Source organism: Tripterygium wilfordii, chromosome 21 (genome assembly GCF_013401445.1).
Source record: "Tripterygium wilfordii isolate XIE 37 chromosome 21, ASM1340144v1, whole genome shotgun sequence".
NCBI lineage: Eukaryota > Viridiplantae > Streptophyta > Magnoliopsida > Celastrales > Celastraceae > Tripterygium > Tripterygium wilfordii.
The window spans coordinates 5,349,018-5,368,976 of record NC_052252.1 but is presented as its reverse complement, the minus strand read 5'-3'; the positions used below and the strand labels follow the sequence as shown (position 1 = coordinate 5,368,976).

The 19,959-nt window shown below is 36.4% G+C and overlaps 2 protein-coding genes and 1 pseudogene across 4 annotated transcripts; all 3 read left to right on the top strand.

Annotated features, from left to right (window-relative positions):
• Positions 1-872: 872 nt before the first annotated feature.
• On the top strand, positions 873-8,993 carry LOC119989708 (uridine kinase-like protein 3). Of its 2 annotated transcripts, none has more exons than XM_038835382.1 (15): positions 873-1,031; positions 1,330-1,493; positions 2,642-2,733; positions 3,087-3,156; positions 3,752-3,870; positions 3,970-4,066; positions 4,791-4,870; positions 5,590-5,784; positions 5,959-6,042; positions 6,144-6,204; positions 6,787-6,847; positions 7,649-7,742; positions 7,841-7,913; positions 8,197-8,279; positions 8,392-8,993. In XM_038835382.1, exons 2-15 carry the CDS (start codon positions 1,340-1,342, stop codon positions 8,581-8,583), a joined length of 1,455 nt encoding a protein of 484 aa, XP_038691310.1. In that variant the 5' UTR covers positions 873-1,031; positions 1,330-1,339; the 3' UTR covers positions 8,584-8,993. The 2 variants fall into 2 exon arrangements, with proteins under 2 accessions (XP_038691310.1, XP_038691311.1); XM_038835383.1 differs by having other exon boundaries at positions 893-1,031; positions 1,338-1,493.
• A 124-nt stretch (positions 8,994-9,117) lies between these two features.
• Positions 9,118-11,111, top strand: LOC119989709 (annotated as a pseudogene).
• Positions 11,112-13,783: 2,672 nt separating this feature from the next.
• On the top strand, positions 13,784-19,898 carry LOC119988112 (kinesin-like protein KIN-14F). 2 transcript variants are annotated; one of them, XM_038833034.1, is made up of 18 exons: positions 13,784-14,036; positions 14,131-14,326; positions 14,952-15,115; positions 15,231-15,374; positions 15,552-15,911; positions 16,060-16,128; positions 16,216-16,431; positions 16,514-16,595; positions 16,674-16,769; positions 16,848-17,027; positions 17,106-17,212; positions 17,287-17,465; positions 17,558-17,722; positions 17,816-18,069; positions 18,163-18,326; positions 18,421-18,615; positions 18,696-19,414; positions 19,520-19,898. In XM_038833034.1, the coding sequence occupies exons 2-18, from the start codon at positions 14,155-14,157 to the stop codon at positions 19,698-19,700; spliced, it is 3,447 nt and encodes a 1,148-aa protein (XP_038688962.1). In that variant the 5' UTR covers positions 13,784-14,036; positions 14,131-14,154; the 3' UTR covers positions 19,701-19,898. The 2 variants fall into 2 exon arrangements, with proteins under 2 accessions (XP_038688962.1, XP_038688963.1); XM_038833035.1 differs by having other exon boundaries at positions 13,785-14,036; positions 19,538-19,898.
• Positions 19,899-19,959: the final 61 nt, after the last annotated feature.

Below are 19,959 nucleotides of genomic sequence, written 5' to 3'. Positions count from 1 at the left end.
AATCTAATTTTATAACAAATCAATAAGTTTTTTTAACCACAAATAACTCAGATAATACTTATGTGTGTTATATCTTATCGATATGAGTATCATTTTCTACACCATTTAACATCAAATTGTTGCTACAAGTTGCTTCTCTAGTCAATGTGGCTTGGGGTTGATTAGTTTAGCAAACAATTTATGCCTTAATAATAAGTTTATGTGGTTGATGATTACAAATTTTGGGATCATAAAGAAATTTTTTTTATGAGGTTATCCTAGAAAAGTTAACATCTTCTGATTTTGGTTAGTCTCGATTGATGAATAGTTTTGATTCTTGTGGTTGATCAATTTATGCTTTTGATGATCAGTGGTTTAACCTAATCACTTCCTAATATTCATTTCACACACAATTGTACAAATTTATGCTAAATTTGTGGCAAAATCCAAGTAAGTGGGACCCAGAAGGGCCCACATCCGATTCAGTAATTACGTGGATCCTCAATCTCAAAGTCACAAGTGGGTGTACATCCACAGACAGACAGAACCTCAAGACCCAATCCATGTTCCTCTGTGCCTTCACCCTTCACTTGGAAATTAAGGAAGACTAAATACTGATGAAAGTCTTCTTCAATGGAATCCTATTGAAACATTTAATGACTGCTGTTCTTAATTATGATTATGGTTTCTTAATATGCAATTTAGCTTCAATGTCTTAAAATCTTTAATGAATATGCAGATAAAAGATTCCCCAAAAAACACAATAAATTATGTGCTTATATGTATTTGTTTTGATTTATATGTAACATTGGTTTCTGTGTTCATGAAGAGTAAAAAATTATTCACTATTTATTTTACGCTTGAAATGTAAATTTTAAAAGAAGAAAAAAAAAACCAGCGCAATTTACTGAGCTTCATCGAACACTCTCCCACACTATAAATAATCCTTCTAATCAAGAACTCTGTGTCCGCCCGTATCACCTCTCACAATAAAAATCCCTGTTTTGTTTTCTCTCTCTAGAGTTCTCTATTCCAAGCTTTCTTTATACAAGGTATATTCTATTGAAGAATCTATGTTCTTCTTCTTCTTTTTGATTGAAAGTTTGATTTTGATTTGTAAAGATCATATTTTTGATAGAATATTGGTTGGTTTTCTCATTGAATATTGTGGTTTCCATTGGATGGATCTGGGTATGGATGCTTTCGATTGAGCTTAGATAGATTGATGTTGGTGGGTTATTAAAATGCCTGATCTTGTGTTGATCTCTTTATCAGTAGAAGGCAAACATTTTGTGGGAATGCTTTTGATGGATTAATGTTAACTTGTTTTATCTGTTGGATTCTGTTTAGGGATCTAGATATGGGTTCTAAATCTGTCGTGGACATGATAGAGGCCTCCTCTGGAGTGCATTTTTCTGGGTTTCATATGAATGGTTTGCAGACAAGAGATCCAGACATGGGACAACCAACAACCTCCGCTGCTGACAATATGCATAAACAACCTTTTGTAATTGGTAAGCATTGACGTTGGAAAGTATGCCTCTTTATTTAGTATTACTTGATGCTTACCTGGCACTCAAAAGTCTGATATGAGATGGCGTTGGCAAACATCAAAAATTTTAATATAAGTCTCTAATCTCTTTGATTGGTAGTTTTAAGAAGTTCATTATGTGTCTTTTTTGCAGTTTACGAATCTTGAATCTGTGGGGGCTATTTTTTTTGTTCTGGGAACATAGGAAAGCTGAAAATAGAAATAGCTTCTTGGCAAATCATCATCATCATTCGAGTCTTTATACCAAAAGTTTGGGTCGGCTATATGAATCTATGAGAAAATCAACGGGAATCCACTACGTGTATTCGATTCCGTCACTCATTTCTATTTAGGATCATACTTTCATAAACTCCTATTGAAATGGAAATAGCTTCTTGGCAAATCATGTACTTATATTATGCGTTCGAGACTTCAAGCTCACTTTGAATAACTAGTCTTTGGTATTGGTGCTGCTTGTACTTATATTAGATACGTATATTGCACTGGTGCGTTTGTATTGGCATCTATCTACTCAGATTGGACCAATAGTTTGTCTGATTTTTGTTAATAAAAAACAATTGCTCTTTACTTTTTTTTTTCATGATGACTTCCGCAATTGATTGTTATGGACATGAACCACGTATGGTTTGTTATATGGACTTCTGAGCTTGAAACCTTATGGTCTTAGGTCTGCGTCTTGACACATTCTCTTTCAACAAAGGATTAGCTGCCTACTAAATTTCTTATTACAATCAACACGTATCTACTGACATCTGATATAATGTATTTCATCTCTTAACATGTGATGGAAGGACTTAAAGTTTTATGTGTTGTCTAAGATTTATGATTTTCTGAAAAGTTTATTTCTAGATTTATGTATCATGCCAAGGGTCCATCTCAAGTGCCTATATATGATAATGTTCCTATTGAGTTTGAAATTTGAATATTCACAAACCTTGAGAAAATCATGCAAATTTATTTTAGTGGTTTTCAACGTGTTAAGTCGTGGAATGTACTTCTTTACACAAAAGCAGAAACATTAAGTTTTATTCAAACTCAAGCTGGAAAAAACCTTTAACCTTTATTTATTCAGGTTTTTGGCATTGTTGATTTTTCTACTATATGCTGCAGGAGTTGCTGGAGGAGCTGCATCTGGAAAGACAACAGTTTGTGATTTGATTATACAACAGCTTCATGATCAGCGTGTCGTGCTCGTTAACCAGGTGTTGATCTCATATTTTTAAGAAAGATTCTGGTGATGGATTAAAGAATGTCCATTATCGAGTTTATCAGAGAAAAAAAAGAAATAAATGGGATTGTCATGGTTCAAGTTCATTGAGTTGCACAAACACTACATGTTGTCTCATCCCCTTATTGGATTTGGGAACTTCTCTTGATTCTTATTTTAATAATTTCTCTTTAGCCTTCGGCTCTCCCATATATTGCGGTTTCTGCTTTTCTTTAGATAGCTCCAGTTCATAGAAGATCTTCACCACATGTCACCCTATTACCTATTTTTAATTAGATGAATTCATTCCCTTAAGCAATGCCTGATTTAATGTGAATGATGTGACAGGACTCCTTTTATCACAATCTTACTGAGGTGGAACTAACTCGAGTTCATGAGTACAACTTTGACCATCCTGGTGAGGATATTTCTATATATAAACTTGAGGTATATCCGTATATGTGAATGACGTGACACCATCCTGACTGATCTTCTGTTTCTTAAGTATTAACTTTTAAAGTGGATAACCTTATTAATGGGATGGTGACTTTGATGTTATAATAACAATGTGTTACGTAAAAAATTTACTTTGCCCTTTTCCGTTGTGTTTTCCAGTGTGGATCTTTCTTTTAAATGTCTGGATTTAGGATTGAAGGTTAGAAGCTGCGCCTGTTGGCTTTTTTTATTATTGTCATTATCTTCTTTCTTCTTAGCCCATGGTATTAAGTTGTGATAATGTTTTTGGATTTAATTAGTTTCAAGATATATCTCATTTACATAGCTGAAGACTTATATGGATTTAATTATTTTATGACAATGATGATAGCTTTCTTTCATGAATGATTTTAATTTCATATAGAATTGTCTCAGGAAAAGATGTAAGTACACCTACTTCTGTTGCTGTCACATTTAAACACTTAAGAAATTGTACATATTATTTAGCTTCTAGACCATTCATTGTATATATATGCCATCTCGTACTTAATTGAGTTTGATATTGGTTTTACTGTCAGATGCATTTGACACTGAAAAGCTATTATCTGCTATGGAGGAATTGAGGCATTGGAAAGCTGTAGATATTCCAAATTACGATTTCAAGAGTTATAAAAACAATGTTTTTCCAGCAAGGAGGGTAATTAATTTTTATGGCCCATAAATTATGTCTCACACCATGTAGTTGCAATTATCTCTCGCAGCAGTCAATCTCAGCTCAAAAGGATTTCTTTTTCAGGTCAATCCTTCAGATGTTATCCTTTTAGAAGGCATACTTGCTTTCCATGATCCACGTGTTCGGGATTTGATGAACATGAAGATATTTGTTGATACAGGTTGTTCATTAGATTCCTGTTTTGATAACTAGATATTTTTCATACTTTTGTTCGTCATAGTTTACTAGAAGAGCAAGTCGCAAGGGCTGGAGGTATATAGATAACTGTTAGATGTCTTGGAGTACCCGAAGAATTTTGGTTAGCTAAGAAGGGGGATAATTTAACCTGAATGCTTGGCGCCTTCACAGCATGTAACATATTTATATGAGGACATGGGATTTAGTATATTTTAGTGTCTCCATATGGCAAGTTAAATCCGAGTAGGGAAGTCGGAGGACTTCCAAATATCTTTTTGCTCTAGTACGTTAATGAGATTAAAAAAGCTTTTTTTTTTTTTTCCCTTTCTCATCTCCTTTTTGAGGAAGGGGGTGTAAAGGTGGTGTTGTTGTCTCCTTAACAATGTGTGTCTGCCCTCCAACTTTGTGCAACTTTTGGTAAATGGGTTTGTTGCTTTCATTTTTGAGGCTTGACTTTGGTAGAGTTGTAGGGGTGCAACCTAGATGTCACGGGTTTAATTCTTAAAAAACAACCTATCTACATATTATGTGAAGGTAAGGTTTGCGTACATCTTGCTTGTTCCCGACCCCGTCCACTGCGGGAGTCTTGTGTACGGGAGTTGTTTACCTTTACTTTGGTGTTAAAAGTGATAATAATGTATTTTTATGGAACATTATTGTGTTTACTAAGTTGGGCTGTACTTCACCTTGCAAAATTTTCAGTGCAGATGCTGATGTACGTCTGGCTAGGAGAATAAGGCGTGATACTGTTGAAAAGGGTAGAGATATTGCTGCAGTCCTTGACCAGGTTAGCATCCTCTACTCTTTTTTAGTAGAAACTTTTCCTCTTTTCAATATAGTTTGTTTTAAAACATGTTGAAATGGATGCCAAAAAATGTGGTGGATGGAATTCGTAACGTTATAATCTCAGGTAGAAGGAAAAAAATATTATGGATAGCTTATAATTCTCGAGTTATATGTGCTGATTTTAGGTAGTGGGTTTAACCTCATAAAACTAAATTTATTATCTTCTCTGCCATCGTATGGTACAGCCTATGCCTTGGGATAATGAACTTAGGGAGGGTAAGCATCTCCAGTGTTGTCCTTTGTCGTTGGAGCTAATTGAGGTGATATAAATATTAAGTAAATAAATCGACAAAATCTAGTGTTAATGATATTTCTCTCATTTTGTTTACCTGTAACTCGCTTAGGTTTATCCCAGAAGGATGGGTAAAATTAGAGGAAAAGGTAGAAGCCAAGTAGAGGAAAGAAAAGTGATTTTTATATGTTTTTCTCTTCAGTGTATATTATAGAAGAGCTTTCTCATTTTGTTGTTCTCACTTGACACTCGTTTATATTCTATGGTGCATTGAACAGAGCAATCACCAAATACTTAAATTTAGAAGAAAAAATGACCTGGCTTGTTTAATTTCACCCACTTTTTTTTTTCTTCAAAACACATTGTTCCTATTCATAGGGTTTGCCTACTTTTCCTTGGGTTGGTGTTGACTCTCAGTTTTGATGCAGTACTCCAAATTTGTGAAACCGGCTTTTGATGACTTCATTCTTCCAACAAAGAAGTATGCAGACATCATTATTCCTCGAGGAGGAGATAATCACGTAGCTGTTGATTTGATTGTACAACATATCCGTACTAAGCTTGGCCAGCATGATCTTTGTAAAATATATCCTAATTTGTATGTCATTCAAGCAACTTTTCAGGTATCAACATCCTTCTTTCTGACCTAGTTAATAATGGGTTGTGAAGCGCTGAGCTTCCAATTATGATGCACTGGCCCAGCTTTTTATTTTTCTTTGGAGGGTTATGGCGTTGGGCGTTCAATGTTTCATTAGTTGCTTATTATCAGTCCATCCACTGTTACTATTTTCATGCAGATACGGGGTATGCATACCCTCATACGTGATTCGCAAACAACGAAGCATGACTTTGTCTTTTATGCTGATCGGTTAATCCGTTTGGTGGGTAAATCCTTATTTTTGCATTATTGTTCATTATTATATCACCTCGTGGTGGTTGACCACAAATAGTCAAATACTAACAAGTCTTGCTCAACTTTCAGGTTGTTGAACATGGTCTTGGGCATCTTCCTTTTACAGAAAAGCCAGTGGTCACTCCGACTGGTAAGCTGATGTTACTCTAGTTTTGCTGATGATATGCATGTACTCTGTTACTATTTACTTCTCCAATAGATCATCTTATCACAGTACTTATATTTTGTGAATTTTGCATTTGGGGAAGTGTATTACATGCTGTATTTCTATTATTATTAGCTATTAAAACAGTATTACGATTATTATTTACTTCTATGTAAAGAATAGTACTCGTGCTTAGTAGACACTCCATATAAAACAACGGTTGAGTTTGTAGGGAGACCTAATCTTAGCTGGCTAGTATTCCTATTTTTCATTCTGCTGCTTAAGATTGTATTTGCTTCTTGTTGTTTGTCTTCGGTTTAGTAGATTTTTTTTACATATCAAACATAAATTATCTATGCTAGTTTTCTACTTTGTTTTAACAACATGGGTGATGCACATGGAATCTGTTAGTTTTGTTTGTTCTGGTTTATTCCCCTAGTTATATGTGTTTGCTTCATCTGCTGAGCTGCTATAGTGTCCTCAAGAATCTATCTTGGCCATGATACTATATTGCTGTAATTGCACTGATGCATGTCATCATGAACATCTGCTGTTGTATGAGTGCAGGTTCTGTATATACTGGTGTGGATTTCTGTAAGAGGTTATGCGGCGTCTCCGTTATTAGGAGGTATCTCTTTTGGTCTCAATTCTCAAAAGTTTGGATTAATACTTGAAATGTCCTGGCACTTCGTACATCAAATTTCTCTGTTTAGGCGGTAGATATCCATTTCTCTCTTTATCTGTCTCTTATTTGCATGATTGAACTTTGATTTGTTGTGTAGTTTTAGTTGCATTAGACATTTAACTAGTCTTTTGACAGCTTGGAAGAAAAGATTGAGAGAAACAAATAATTTACTGAAAAAAATTAGGGTGATTCAATGAACATTCATTTATTAAATTTAGATGGGTTTTCGAGCGGTCAAGGCATGGGACGGTTATGGCACTACTGTAAGATGGGTATGTGGCCAAGGATTCTGTGGAAGGTGGTGATGTGATTTAGCTGCTGGCTTAGCGATATGTTGATGATGTTGGAAGAAAAAGTCATACTCATTCAAAAATTCTGTACAAGTGGTGGCCATGATAGAAAAGAGATAGAAAGCTTTTGTTTTCAAATATATGCTTATTCACTTTTACATAGTCACATTTGTGAATTCATGCTGCTCTCGGAAGTGTGTTGTCAAGCCCGGCTGTTTGCTGCTTGTTGTGAATATGATGATTAGACAGTATGTAGTTTGCTGTCGATAAATAGTCAGCCTTGTGATTGGATGTTAGATCTTGTTTCTCCGAGGTAAGAGGCTGAGTGTTTCTGTAGCCCAAGTATGTTGCCAATAAATTTCCCCTGAGCAAAAGAAGACCATCTTAGTCACTTCCTCATATTCATGTTATGGTGTCAAGGAGTAATAAATGTTCTCGTCTTAATTTGTACCAGCGGTGAAAGTATGGAGAATGCATTACGAGCATGCTGTAAAGGAATCAAAATTGGAAAGATTCTTATTCATAGGGAAGGTGACAACGGTCAGCAGGTAAGCAAGATCCTCCTATTCTATTTGCTTGTGTGTGGCCCCATATGTGAAACTTATTTCCTGGGTTCTAAATACTGTTCTGCTGCAATTTTTGGCAGCTAATATATGAAAAATTGCCACTAGACATATCAGACAGGCATGTGTTACTATTGGATCCTATCTTAGGCACAGGTTTGTATATTATCTTTCTCGTAAAAAGTGGGTTTACGTTTTTTACATCCCGAAGAACATAAAACTTTTTTTTCTTTATTTAGTTTTGCCTCTTGGAAATGTATTTCCTTAACAACTAACACTGTTTTCTCTAGAGCCACTTCCATGTGATCAAAGAATTCCTTAGAAATTAGATTCCTGCTGGACAACTGCAAGTCAATTAATATACTATGGTAAAAGAATAAGCTAAACAATCTGATGACTCCTGTGTTAGTAACTGAAAACTATTCTCTCTCTTCTTCAGGTAATTCGGCTGTTCAAGCTATTCTGTTGCTCATAAGCAAAGGTGTACCAGAGGGCAACATCATATTTCTCAATCTGATTTCTGTAAGCCCTCTTTATTACTTGTAATAAATCTGTTTCTGGTTTTGTTTTCCTTTATCCTCCTGTGATTAGTAGTTCATCGCAATGCTAAAAGTCATCTGTTTGATTGCCCCAGGCACCTCAGGGAGTGCATGTGGTGTGTAAAAGATTTCCAAGAATCAAGATTGTGACGTCTGAGATTGACAACGGGCTAAACGAAGACTTCCGTGTCATACCTGGCATGGGGGAGTTTGGAGATCGATATTTTGGTACTGATGATGATGACCTGGATGTGATGGCAGCAGCACCTTCGCAAGCGTCCAAGTAGAGTTGCTCATGTCCAGCCCATATAAATCACTTTTCAGATGATCATCCACTGAGGAATCAACTGAACATGCTTGATTCATTTGTTGGGTTGTGCACTGTGTCTCTTGAAGCAATTTTGACAACCATTTAGACCTTGAGTTTCAAGACATTAATCTTTTCTGAAACTCTTGATTCATACAAGAGAAGGGAGTGGTTTTTGATTTACATTTAGAAGCTTTTACCACAGTTTTCTATTACAGTTCAATAGCCAGGTCTTTAGGTAGTGGAAATATCCACGGTTACATCGCTGTCCATTATACTCGTGCCTTGTGGGGAGCGATTATACAGAGACAACTTGAGATGAAGTGGCCAAAGTTTATGTAATTCTGAACCCAGATATTCAATTTTAATATGATGAAATTTTGTCGAGTATTTGCTATTTTTTGGAGCATACCATCGAGATTACTCGAGCTTAATCGTTCAAATTATAAGCAGCTTTATGTTACAGTATAGCATATGTTGCAGTATAGCATATGTTTTTGAATGCAACTCAAGAAATGAATTCAGGTTTTATTTTGAGTTTTAACTCTTTGAAGATATTGAGAAGGAGCAAGTTGAGACTCTTTCCACACAATATTTGCAGGGTGGAGATAAAGAGCAGAGATTGAAGATTTGTCACTTGGTAAGAAGACTCATCACTCACTGCTTTATCCAAGGTTGATCTTCTTCCTTGGGCTAATCTCTCACCACGTGTCGATTGCTAACATGAGACTTGGGGGGTTCTGTCAGTTTGGAATATTCCATTGAAGCTGATATATATAGGGATGGTGGCTGTGTGACCTTTGTTTTCACAGCTACGTCCTGTATCTATCCTTCTGTCCACTATATCTTCCAAAAGCTCAAACCATGTCTGCCTTCGTTGGAAAATATGCAGGTACCCCCCCTTGCTCTCTCTCTCTTTCCTTCATAGCCTGCTCTTTTTAGTGTAATGTTCAACAATGTTTAGCCTCTAGAGGTCGAACTGTCGTGTGTTTTGGCTCGCCATGACCATATATTTTGCTTATTTTCTATCAAACCAGACAAAGGTGAGTGAATCTTAATGTCAGTGGCATATAGAGATACTTGTAGCAAGAACTTGTGCTCTAGATTTGTTTTTACTATAGAGATACACATATATACATATATTGTATCCATTGATTAACACCTCTAGCTTAATTATTCACTAACAGTTGTGTTAAGTCTTTGTAGATTTTGTGCAGATGAGCTGATCAAGAATGCAAAGCACATTGCCACACCAGGGAAGGGAATTCTGGCAGCAGATGAGAGTATTGGCACAATTGGGAAGCGTCTAGCCAGTATCAATGTTGAGAACACCGAGTCCAACCGCCAAGCTCTCCGCGAGCTCCTCTTTACTTCCCCGAATGCCCTCTCTTTCCTCTCTGGTGTCATCCTTTTCGAGGAGACTCTCTACCAGAAAACTTCAGATGGGAAACCATTCGTTGAAGTCCTCCAAGAGAACAACGTAGTTCCAGGCATCAAAGTCGACAAGGGCACTGTTGAATTGGCAGGAACCAATGGTGAGACCACCACACAAGGCTTTGATTCACTCGGAACTCGGTGCCAGCAGTACTACAAGGCTGGTGCACGCTTTGCTAAGTGGCGTTCTGTACTCAAAATTGGTCCTAATGAACCTTCTGAACTGTCAATTCAACAGAATGCACAGGGATTGGCTCGTTACGCAATAATCTGTCAAGAAAATGGACTGGTTCCAATCGTTGAGCCAGAAATTCTAACAGATGGAGGACATGACATCAAGAAATGTGCTGCAACAACTGAGATTGTGCTTGCTGCCGTTTTCAAGGCATTGAATGATCACCATGTTCTTCTTGAAGGGACACTCCTCAAGCCTAACATGGTCACTCACTCCAGGCTCTGGTATCCCCAAGGTATATATATTATCACCACCTTTTTTTTCATTAAAATCTAAAAACCCAAGTACTATTTTCTTTTGTGTAGGCTTAAGAAAACATATATGTATAGGTGGCAGCAGAGGTGATTGCAGAGTACACAGTAACAGCACTCCGCCGAACCGTCCCAGCAGCAGTGCCAGGAATTGTTTTCCTGTCCGGTGAACAGAGCGAGGAGGAGGCGACGGTGAACCTAAACGCAATGAACAAGCTAGAGGTGTTGAAGCCGTGGACGCTTTCGTTCTCATTCGGACGAGCATTGCAGCAAAGCACACTCAAGACATGGGGAGGGAAAGAGGAGAATGTAGAGAAAGCTCAAGAGGCATTCTTGGGAAGGTGCAAGGGCAATTCAGAGGCCACTCTTGGGAAATATAGTGGAGGAAATGCAGGTGGATTGGCCTCTGAGAGCTTGTTTGTGGAGGGTTACAAGTACTAGTTGTTTGTTAGGAGGCCTGTATGAAAAAATTTGTCATGTAAATCAAACATCAAAATGTTTTAGATTCTTCCTTACCATGCTTACTTTTGGTACATATTGTATTCAAGTTCTTCATATTGTCCATTTTTTTTTTCTTTGATAATTGTTAATGCAGTTTTAATCTTTTGACTGTCCACCATGAATTCCCTCTACATGGTAAACTTGAGAACAGTGGTATCACCCAATTCAGAGGCAGCTGAACATAGAGCATTGATGTAGGATTAGTGGCAAATTAAATAAAAAAAAACCAACTAGTAGGATCGAAAAAGTCATGTTGTCGAAATTGTGCGAAACTTGACCGAGAGACTTGATTCGATGTGATTGTCAAGACTAATAGTTGCTATGTTACTAGCCCCACCCTATTTTTGTCGTACGCTGTTTAGGGTCTCAAATGGGCATTTAGTGTTTTTTTGACATTTTTCTAAGCTTGTTTTGGAAACGAAATGAGTTCGTTCGGTTAGATTAATGCAATGAGTTTGAGTAATTTTTCTAAGCTTGTTTTGAAAACGAACCGAGCTCGAATATGACAATATTAGAAACTTGTTAAAAGCTCGGCTTGAGCTCGAACTCATTAAAAACTTAACAAACCAAACACGAACACCCTTATTAAGCTCAGCTCGTTTACACAATTATACCCTTACATTTGGGTGGATAGGCCCATAAAATTCATTAGGTTAAGGAGTATTAATGTCTTACAGAACCAGACAACAACGCAAGTACGCAACTAGCAGTGAAATGAGAGAGATATGTCATTAGAGTGAAATAAATACACTGATCTTTAAAACTTTGATAACATTAAAAAAAAAAAAAAAAAGTAACAACAGGTACACAGACCCAATATTGTTATGGGTTGCATTAAAGACAACTTGATGGGTTGCATTAAAGAATATTGCATTTTTAGAATTGAACTTTTTTATTTTTAGAGGCCGTGGGTTCAATTTTCGCATGTTTGTTTGGCACGGGTGATTTGTAGATTATTACACGGTCCTATAAATTTATCCACGAAAATTAGTGATCATATAAAAAATATATTACTATTTTTTATCGCAAAATCATCGGAAAATCACTCGTAGAACTAAAGTAAATTAATTTGACTACATGTTATTAATTCCTTAGACAACGGGTCTTCTCTAACACAACTTTGGTTAATTCCAAAACAAAAGCACATAATTAAAGTAATATATGTAGGACACTAATGGTGTTTGGCAAGTGAGAAAGAAAAGGGAAAAATAAAGAGAGAACCTTCTCCTAATTTGGGCCTACCCACTACCCACCAAAAAACAGAAAAAAGAAAAAGGCATGCCCTCCATAATCATTTGAACTGTGGGATCCAACGTTAACCTTGGACTTTGCCTCCTTTTCCATTTCAAAAAATCAAACACATATTTATTTAACCCATTTTTTTTAATTTTAAATTTCTTTTTGGCTTAATTTATTAAGCAATGTGATCAAGATCATCATCACATGTTGGTGTATGGAATACACAACCACCAACCAATTAAAGAAAAGATGAAATTTTTAGATTATAGTGCACTAAATATTTTCTTAGGAGAATCTACTGCCAGAGCTTAATTTCCTACCATATATATGTTTTCTTCTACACCAAACATCTAGTATTCTAGGTGGGAATAAAGAAAAAGAGATTGGATTTTCTTATGTATTACTAATTAATACTTGTATATATGAAGGTAAGATCCCATTTATTTATCATAATTTTGACTTAATTATCTAATAATCTAACACCACAAACACATATATATAAGGTTTTTTTTAAAAAAAATTATTGAATATTGAAATTTAAACACTAACCCTGAACCTTAAGTAGTTTTATCTTTGTTGGTCAAAAATCATTACGAAGAAACCCTCAAGTGCTATTTTATAATGAGAATGGGAGGTAGCTTGGTTGGTCATGTTGTTTGCCCAGGACCTTGAGGTCCAGGGTTCCATTCTCACCAGGGGTTAGTTTTCATCCGCTGTGGTGAACTTCATACCCCTCACGCATGGCTTAACGTGTTAAGAGTGTTATTTTATAATAAAATCATTTCCATAACCTTATTTATCAAAAGAAACATCCATTAACATCACTAAGGAAATCTTTTACTTAAGAAAATGATATTAGGCTTAAGCATTATTATACTAATGGAATATTCTTTTTGGAAAAAGAAAATTTAATATCACTAGGAAAGCATCAAATAGTAGTATCACAATAACTCATCATCAATGCATCCAAAGGTCCACATCCATCACCCATCATCATAAGCAATAAAATTTCGAGAATATTAAGAATCCAGTGATTTTTGTTTCAATTATCCCAAATTGACGCAGGATATCCATGTGAAATTATGGGTCTGACATGCCCTACATGATCGATATGAAATTGTATACGTCTATCTTAGCATTTGGTAATAGCTTAAACAAGAAACATTGACACCTTGTAACACTACTGAAAAATTTTCACATAATTATATAGACAAAACAGAGTATTGGCATGGCATACAAAATCATAAATCCAAGAAACCTTTTATAAATAAAAAAGCACAAACACCCACATCCCAATTTCATCATTTGAAAAGATCATGCCGTTCAATGCCACAATCAAAGGGTCCCACATGCCACTAGACCCCACACTAGTCATTGCATGCCACTTGGACTCTCCCAAATATATTTTTCTGGTCAAACAAAGAAACAGAAATCTCAAAGTGGTAGAGAAGAAAGAAATAGTTGGTCGCTTGTAATCTTTTAACGTCTCAATTTCAAGAATCAAGAGTCACCTACTACTTCATTTAACTCTCTCTCTCTCTCTCTCTCTCTCTCTCTCTGTTTTTCTCTCTTTCTCCTGGTATTTTCTCTCTCACACGCACAAACTGAGAAGTACCCGTAGTAAGCATTTAATGTTTGGCTCTTGGGATTGATTTTGAATGGTCTCTCATTCAATACACAAGCACGAGAAACTTGTTCTAATTTTGGTTTCTGGGTCAGATTGGATCTTCACAGAAGCTCAACCTACACTCTTTTTCCTCTGTTTTTGATGAGGTTCTTTGTCATGGATTTAAAGTTCGGGTTTTTTGAGTTCAAGTTATTTCTTAACAACTTCATTTTGATGATAATGTAATCTTGGTGTTTGTAGAATTGTCTGAAAGAAGATTAGAAGATGCCACAAGAAACCAATTCCAATTCCAATCCCACTTCAATCTTCACTTCTCCTTCCAAGAACTTGAGAGGTCTCAAGGCTTTGGTACCCAACACCAATAATAATGAGGCTTCATACACTGAAGAGATCATCAATGATGATGAATTAGCTCTCAGAAAAGCAGAAGAAGCAGGTAATCTGATGCATTCAAGAGTTTTCATCTCCTTCAATGTCTCTTCTTTTTTGTTCATTTATTGATTATTTTTACTCCTATGACTCTACTACTAAAAGTTATTGTTGTTGGTGGTCCTGTGCAATTACCTTGAAAAGTTTATATAAAAGATTATATTGTGGATCATGATGTTGGGTTTAATGTTGGTGAACCTATGGTACTTGAATGATTATGTGGGTCAAATTTAATTAATCCTCTCTTAGCAAATGCTTTAGCCGAAAGATCCACTAGTTTAGCGCACAAGTTTTTTTGATCATTATGGTATAGACCTACCTCCACAATTACTCTTTTCTTGGTGTAGGGAATGAGAACACTGTAACTAATGATGGTGAGATACTCTTTTTCATTCCCATTAAGAGTGTTTGAGAAGCATAGACCTTTTATGGTTATGTCATATTTTTATTAGTGACCATAATTTGAAACCCCTTTAAGGGAAAAAAAAAGTATACACGACGAATTATGTTTGGATAGAGAGATATGCTATGAGAAGTCGTAGAATGGTGATGGCCTTAATGTGTGAAAGAAATTAACATGGTTTATGCCAAGATGGATTTTTGATACATTGTGTTTGATTTCTCATAAAAAGCTTCTAGGAGGTACCAAGCTGCGCAATGGCTGAGGCAGATGGACCATGTTGCATCAGAATCGTTGTCCAAAGAACCCTCCGAAGAAGATTTCTGTCTTTCACTCCGCAATGGACTCATTCTCTGCAATGTCCTCAACAAAGTCAATCCCGGTGCTGTTCGCAAGGTACTCTTTGCAAGTTAGAAATTGCAATCAAGAAGTTATCTTTTTCAATGTTTGAGATGGGTAGTTTATTTTATTTGTTTGATAAATTATTTATTCTGTTTTGATATAAACATAGGTGGTGGAAAATCCAATAATAGCTTTGCAGTCAATGGAGGGAGCAGCACAGTCAGCAATTCAGTACTTTGAGAATATGAGGAATTTCCTTCAGGCTGTCAAGGATATGAAGCTCTTGACTTTCGAAGCATCAGATTTAGAAAATGTCTGAACTTTTCTCTCAATCGCTTCATTTCCAGTTTCGGCATCCTATTGATCTTCTAAATCATGGCTTGACATCTCTTACAATCTCATTCAAGATGACATTTTTTATAATAGTATTAACTTGGCATTTGAAACTACATTGTTATAAATTCTGAAATTTGGGGATATGTTTTCCTAGGGAGGCTCATCAAATAAAGTGGTGGACTGTATTCTTTGCCTGAAAGGATACCATGAATGGCAGCAAGCCGGTGGAATTGGAGTTTGGAGGTATGGAGGGCTTGTAAAAATCACATCACTTGCAAGGAGATCACCTGCTTCCTTAATTGGCAGCGAAAGTACTGATGAGTCATTGGATGAATCCGAATCATCACAATATGAACAACTAATGGAGTTTCTCCATCTTTCTAATGAGGTCTCCATCGAAGAGTCCAAAGTTGCAAATGCGTTAGCTTTCCTCTTTGATCATTTTGGGCTTCAACTTCTACAAGCGTACCTTAGAGAGAGCATTGGGAGCGAAGACTTTCCTTTGAATGCAATGGTAGGTAAGACCCTTTACTGTTTCTCCATGTGTACTTTCTTACTATTCATAGGTGATTTAAAATGAACGGTGAACAAAATTTTGTAATAAAAACTGTAGTTTTTACTTTCTTTGTGGGCATTATATGGCTATTATGTTGGAATTATAGGTAATAGACACTTTGCTCAGTAAAATTGTCAAGGATTTCTCGGCACTGCTTGTTTCTCAAGGCACTCAGGTAATTACAATAGCTAATTTGTCTCGTTTTCACATAATTTCTTTTTGATACAAAGTAACCTTGTGTCTTTTTATAAATTCTTGACAGCTTGGGTTGTTTCTGAAGAAAATATTGAAAAGTGATATTTCAAAATCTGAATTCATAGAAGCTATCAAACAGTATCTACTTCAAAGAACAATTTCAGCATCAAATGAGTTCTCCAGATTTTGTATTTGTGGTGGGAAAGGTGAAGTCGTCCAGCATATTAGCGATCATTCTCAAGACTATGTAGATCTAATTAATTTCCAACAGCAGCAGATTCAGGTTTGAATAATCGAACATTGGTAGTGGTAATCCTTTGGTTTATTCAGCTGAATTTCCTTGCTTATTCAAATTTGTGTTATAGGAGCTAAGATTAGATTATGAAGATACGACATTGGAAGTCAAACAAATTCATGCCAATTGGGCAGCAGAACTTCGAAGGCTCGGTAGGAACCCTTAGACTTTTCATATTGGAGATTATATGATGAATCATAAAGACGAGCTCATTCGTTTTGTTATCGTAGAGTATCATTTCAAGGGTCTTGAAGTTGCCTCCTCTTCCTACCACAAAGTTTTAGAGGAGAACCGCAAACTCTACAATCAAGTCCAAGACCTCAAAGGTGTAAATCTTTTCTTCACACTTGTTACCCGTAATTCATACAAGTTATCTGATAATAAAAGTTACTTTTGATGGGCAGGAACAATTCGGGTTTATTGTAGAGTGAGACCTTTCCCATCAGGACAATCAAACAGCCAGTCAACAGTAGATTACATTGGAGAAAATGGAAATATCATGATTGTCAATCCTCTTAAGCAGGGAAAAGATGCAAGAAGAATTTTCACCTTCAACAAAGTTTTTGGAACAAATGTCACACAAGGTATGTGAGCAATTTCCATTTTAAAAAATTTTCAGCTGAGATTGTCATTTACAAATAACCACATCATTAAACTTGCAGAGCAAATATATGGCGACACTCAACCATTAGTCAGATCTGTTCTTGATGGTTATAATGTCTGCATATTTGCATATGGACAGACCGGTTCGGGGAAGACATATACAATGGTAAAAATACCTCTCTTGTTTCTCAAATCTAGTAATAAAGTGCCCCAATAACAGTTTATCTTTGATTTTGACAGAGTGGCCCTGATTTGATGGCTGAGAATACATGGGGAGTAAATTACCGAGCCCTGCGCGATTTATTTCAGATCTCAAAAGAGAGGGCAGATATGATAAACTATGAGGTTGGAGTGCAGATGATCGAAATATATAATGAACAAGTGAGAGACTTATTAGTTAGCGATGGCTCTAGTAGAAGATATCCTTCCAAAAGTTACTTTCTATATTTAATAACTTGAAATATCTTTAAGCTTCTCTTGTCTGTTAAGATTTTACCTTAACCACATGTACATTAGACGTACGTAACAATTCTCAATTGAATGGTCTAAATGTACCTGATGCATGTTGGGTTCCAGTTAAAAGTACTCAAGATGTTCTTGAATTGATGAAAATTGGACAAAGAAATCGTGCTGTCGGTGCTACTGCTCTAAATGAGCGAAGTAGCCGTTCTCATAGGTAAGATGTTTTCTTTTTTTTCCCCAAAAAATTGTGTTTCTTATATGCTGATGATTGTTTGCTAATGGTCAGTGATGCTTTTGTGTATGACAGCATTTTGACAGTTCATGTTCAAGGAAAAGATTTAGTTTCTGGATCAATTCTTAGAGGTTGCCTTCATTTAGTGGATTTGGCTGGAAGTGAGAGAGTAGATAAATCTGAGGCAGTAGGCGATCGGTTGAAGGAAGCTCAACATATTAATCGATCACTGTCTGCACTCGGAGATGTCATTTCAGCCCTCGCACAGAAGAGTTCACACATTCCTTACAGAAATAGCAAGCTTACACAAGTCTTACAGGATTCCTTAGGTACAAATTTGATATTTGCGGTTCATACTCTTTTTTACAGGCAACTTTGCTTCTTACGTTAACATTGTTTTCGACATTTCTTGTCAAATACAGGAGGGCAAGCTAAGACGTTGATGTTTGTACACATAAACCCTGAAGTGAATTCTATTGGGGAGACAATTAGCACTCTAAAGTTTGCTGAAAGGGTTGCCACCATAGAGCTTGGGGCCGCTCGATCTAACAAAGAAACTGGTGAAATCAGGGAACTCAAAGAAGAGGTGTAGTTTTCAAACACTTTCTCTACTTCTATGACTTACTTGTGTTAGTTATTTGTAAACGAAACTCATTGGAGTTATTGTTCAATATGGTTAGGTGTCAAATCTTAAACGAATATTGGAGAAGAAAGAAGCGGAGATTGAGCAACTGCGAAGCAGCAATATCCGAACCACATCGGAATTTCAAAGAACAAGAGCAGTCTCTCCTTTCCAGATACCAAGACATGGTATCTCTGCAAATGCAAAAAATGAAACGTGTCAACAACCCAACGATGAGACTAAAATCTCTGAGGTAAAAGAAAATTTATCTAACGAGAGTGTTTCAGTGTTTCTTTCTGAAATATATACTGACAAGATTGATAAATGTTTCAGGCTAGAAGCTGTTCTTCTGGAAAGCAGAGGAGGGCAAGGTTTCCTTCTGCACTTGCTGACAAAGAAGCATTACCTAAAATGCCTTTTTTCGCTGAAGAGAAATTAGCAAGTGCTGGGAAACATAGATCACCATCTCCTCCGGTCAGGAGATCGATGTCCACTGATAGAGGAGCCTTCAGAGGAGCCCTTGTCAAAAGCAGGACCAAGGTTGAAACAATTGAGAACCAGCCGATAATAAGAGCACCATTTCCGGCTAGAGTAGCAGTTAGCAAGTCCATTGCTGCAATGACTGTGAACCCATCAGCAGAAAACAATTCAAAGATATCAAATCCGGTATCACAAGATGCAAAGAAAGATGATGATAACTTGACTGCAATGCATAGCCTCCAAAAGGTTAGCTTCAGGAAGGTATACCCAGAACATGAAGACGAGCAGTTCAGGCAAGCTCTTAATGTGAGACATGGTGGCATTAGGAAAAGCAAACCTGAGGGTAAGGTCAAGGTTAAGCATCAACTGCCAGCAAGGTTTGTGAAAACTGATGTGGGGATGACACTACTTTCTGATATGGATTCTGGTGCAAAGATTGACGAGGGTCGAAAGAGTGACTTTTCGGAGCCAGAAAATGAGCATTTTCTTGTTGAATCACCTGTTAAAGGAGCTTTGTATTTGAAAAAGTTTCGACAGAATTTCTCAAGGAACTCTCAGAATCTTGAACCAAGGTATCATTAATCTTTTTCTTTTTTTTTTCCTGAGTACTAAATTTGAGAAAACCCAATAATCTATTTAATATTAGTTTGTTCAGATGCTTATACTGATAAATGTAGATTTGTAATCATGCACAGAGGACAAGCACAGCAAGCTGCGGAGTCCTTGCTTTCGGGGAAAACAGAAAACAAGCTTCAGAATGGTGTAATTCGTAATATAAAGGAAACTGGAAACACATCAATGCCTGAATTCAGAAGGAGTAGATCTTCTCCTCGCGGAAAGTTTTTGATTTTACCTTGAGGATTTGCTTTTTATAGTGATGAGAATCATTCCACACATATCTGTAAATTAACTTTTCATGTTGGAGATTTGTTTTCATACCAATTTCGTAAGTGTCATGTTGTTCGTTTGTCGTCATGTGCTACAATATGAATGCAAAAATATTATTTTAGTAGTTTGTGAGTTCAAAGATTACATACATCATTGTGAATTTGTAGATTGGAGAAGGTGTGATTTGTTGATGGATTATGCCTACTTCAAAGCATTATGAGATATCATC

What these genes read in the sequence shown, in the direction of transcription:
- LOC119989708 (XM_038835382.1), top strand. Translation starts at nt 1,340, where the DNA reads ATGGGTTCTAAATCTGTCGTGGACATGATAGAGGCCTCCTCTGGAGTG. An exon ending in TAAACAACCTTTTGTAATTG is followed by an intron (nt 1,494 to 2,641) that starts GTAAGCATTGAC and finishes TATATGCTGCAG; the next exon opens with GAGTTGCTGGAGGAGCTGCA. An exon ending in CTGATCGGTTAATCCGTTTG is followed by an intron (nt 6,043 to 6,143) that starts GTGGGTAAATCC and finishes CTCAACTTTCAG; the next exon opens with GTTGTTGAACATGGTCTTGG.
- LOC119988112 (XM_038833034.1), top strand. Translation starts at nt 14,155, where the DNA reads ATGCCACAAGAAACCAATTCCAATTCCAATCCCACTTCAATCTTCACT. An exon ending in ATCCCGGTGCTGTTCGCAAG is followed by an intron (nt 15,116 to 15,230) that starts GTACTCTTTGCA and finishes ATATAAACATAG; the next exon opens with GTGGTGGAAAATCCAATAAT. An exon ending in TCAGGGAACTCAAAGAAGAG is followed by an intron (nt 18,327 to 18,420) that starts GTGTAGTTTTCA and finishes CAATATGGTTAG; the next exon opens with GTGTCAAATCTTAAACGAAT.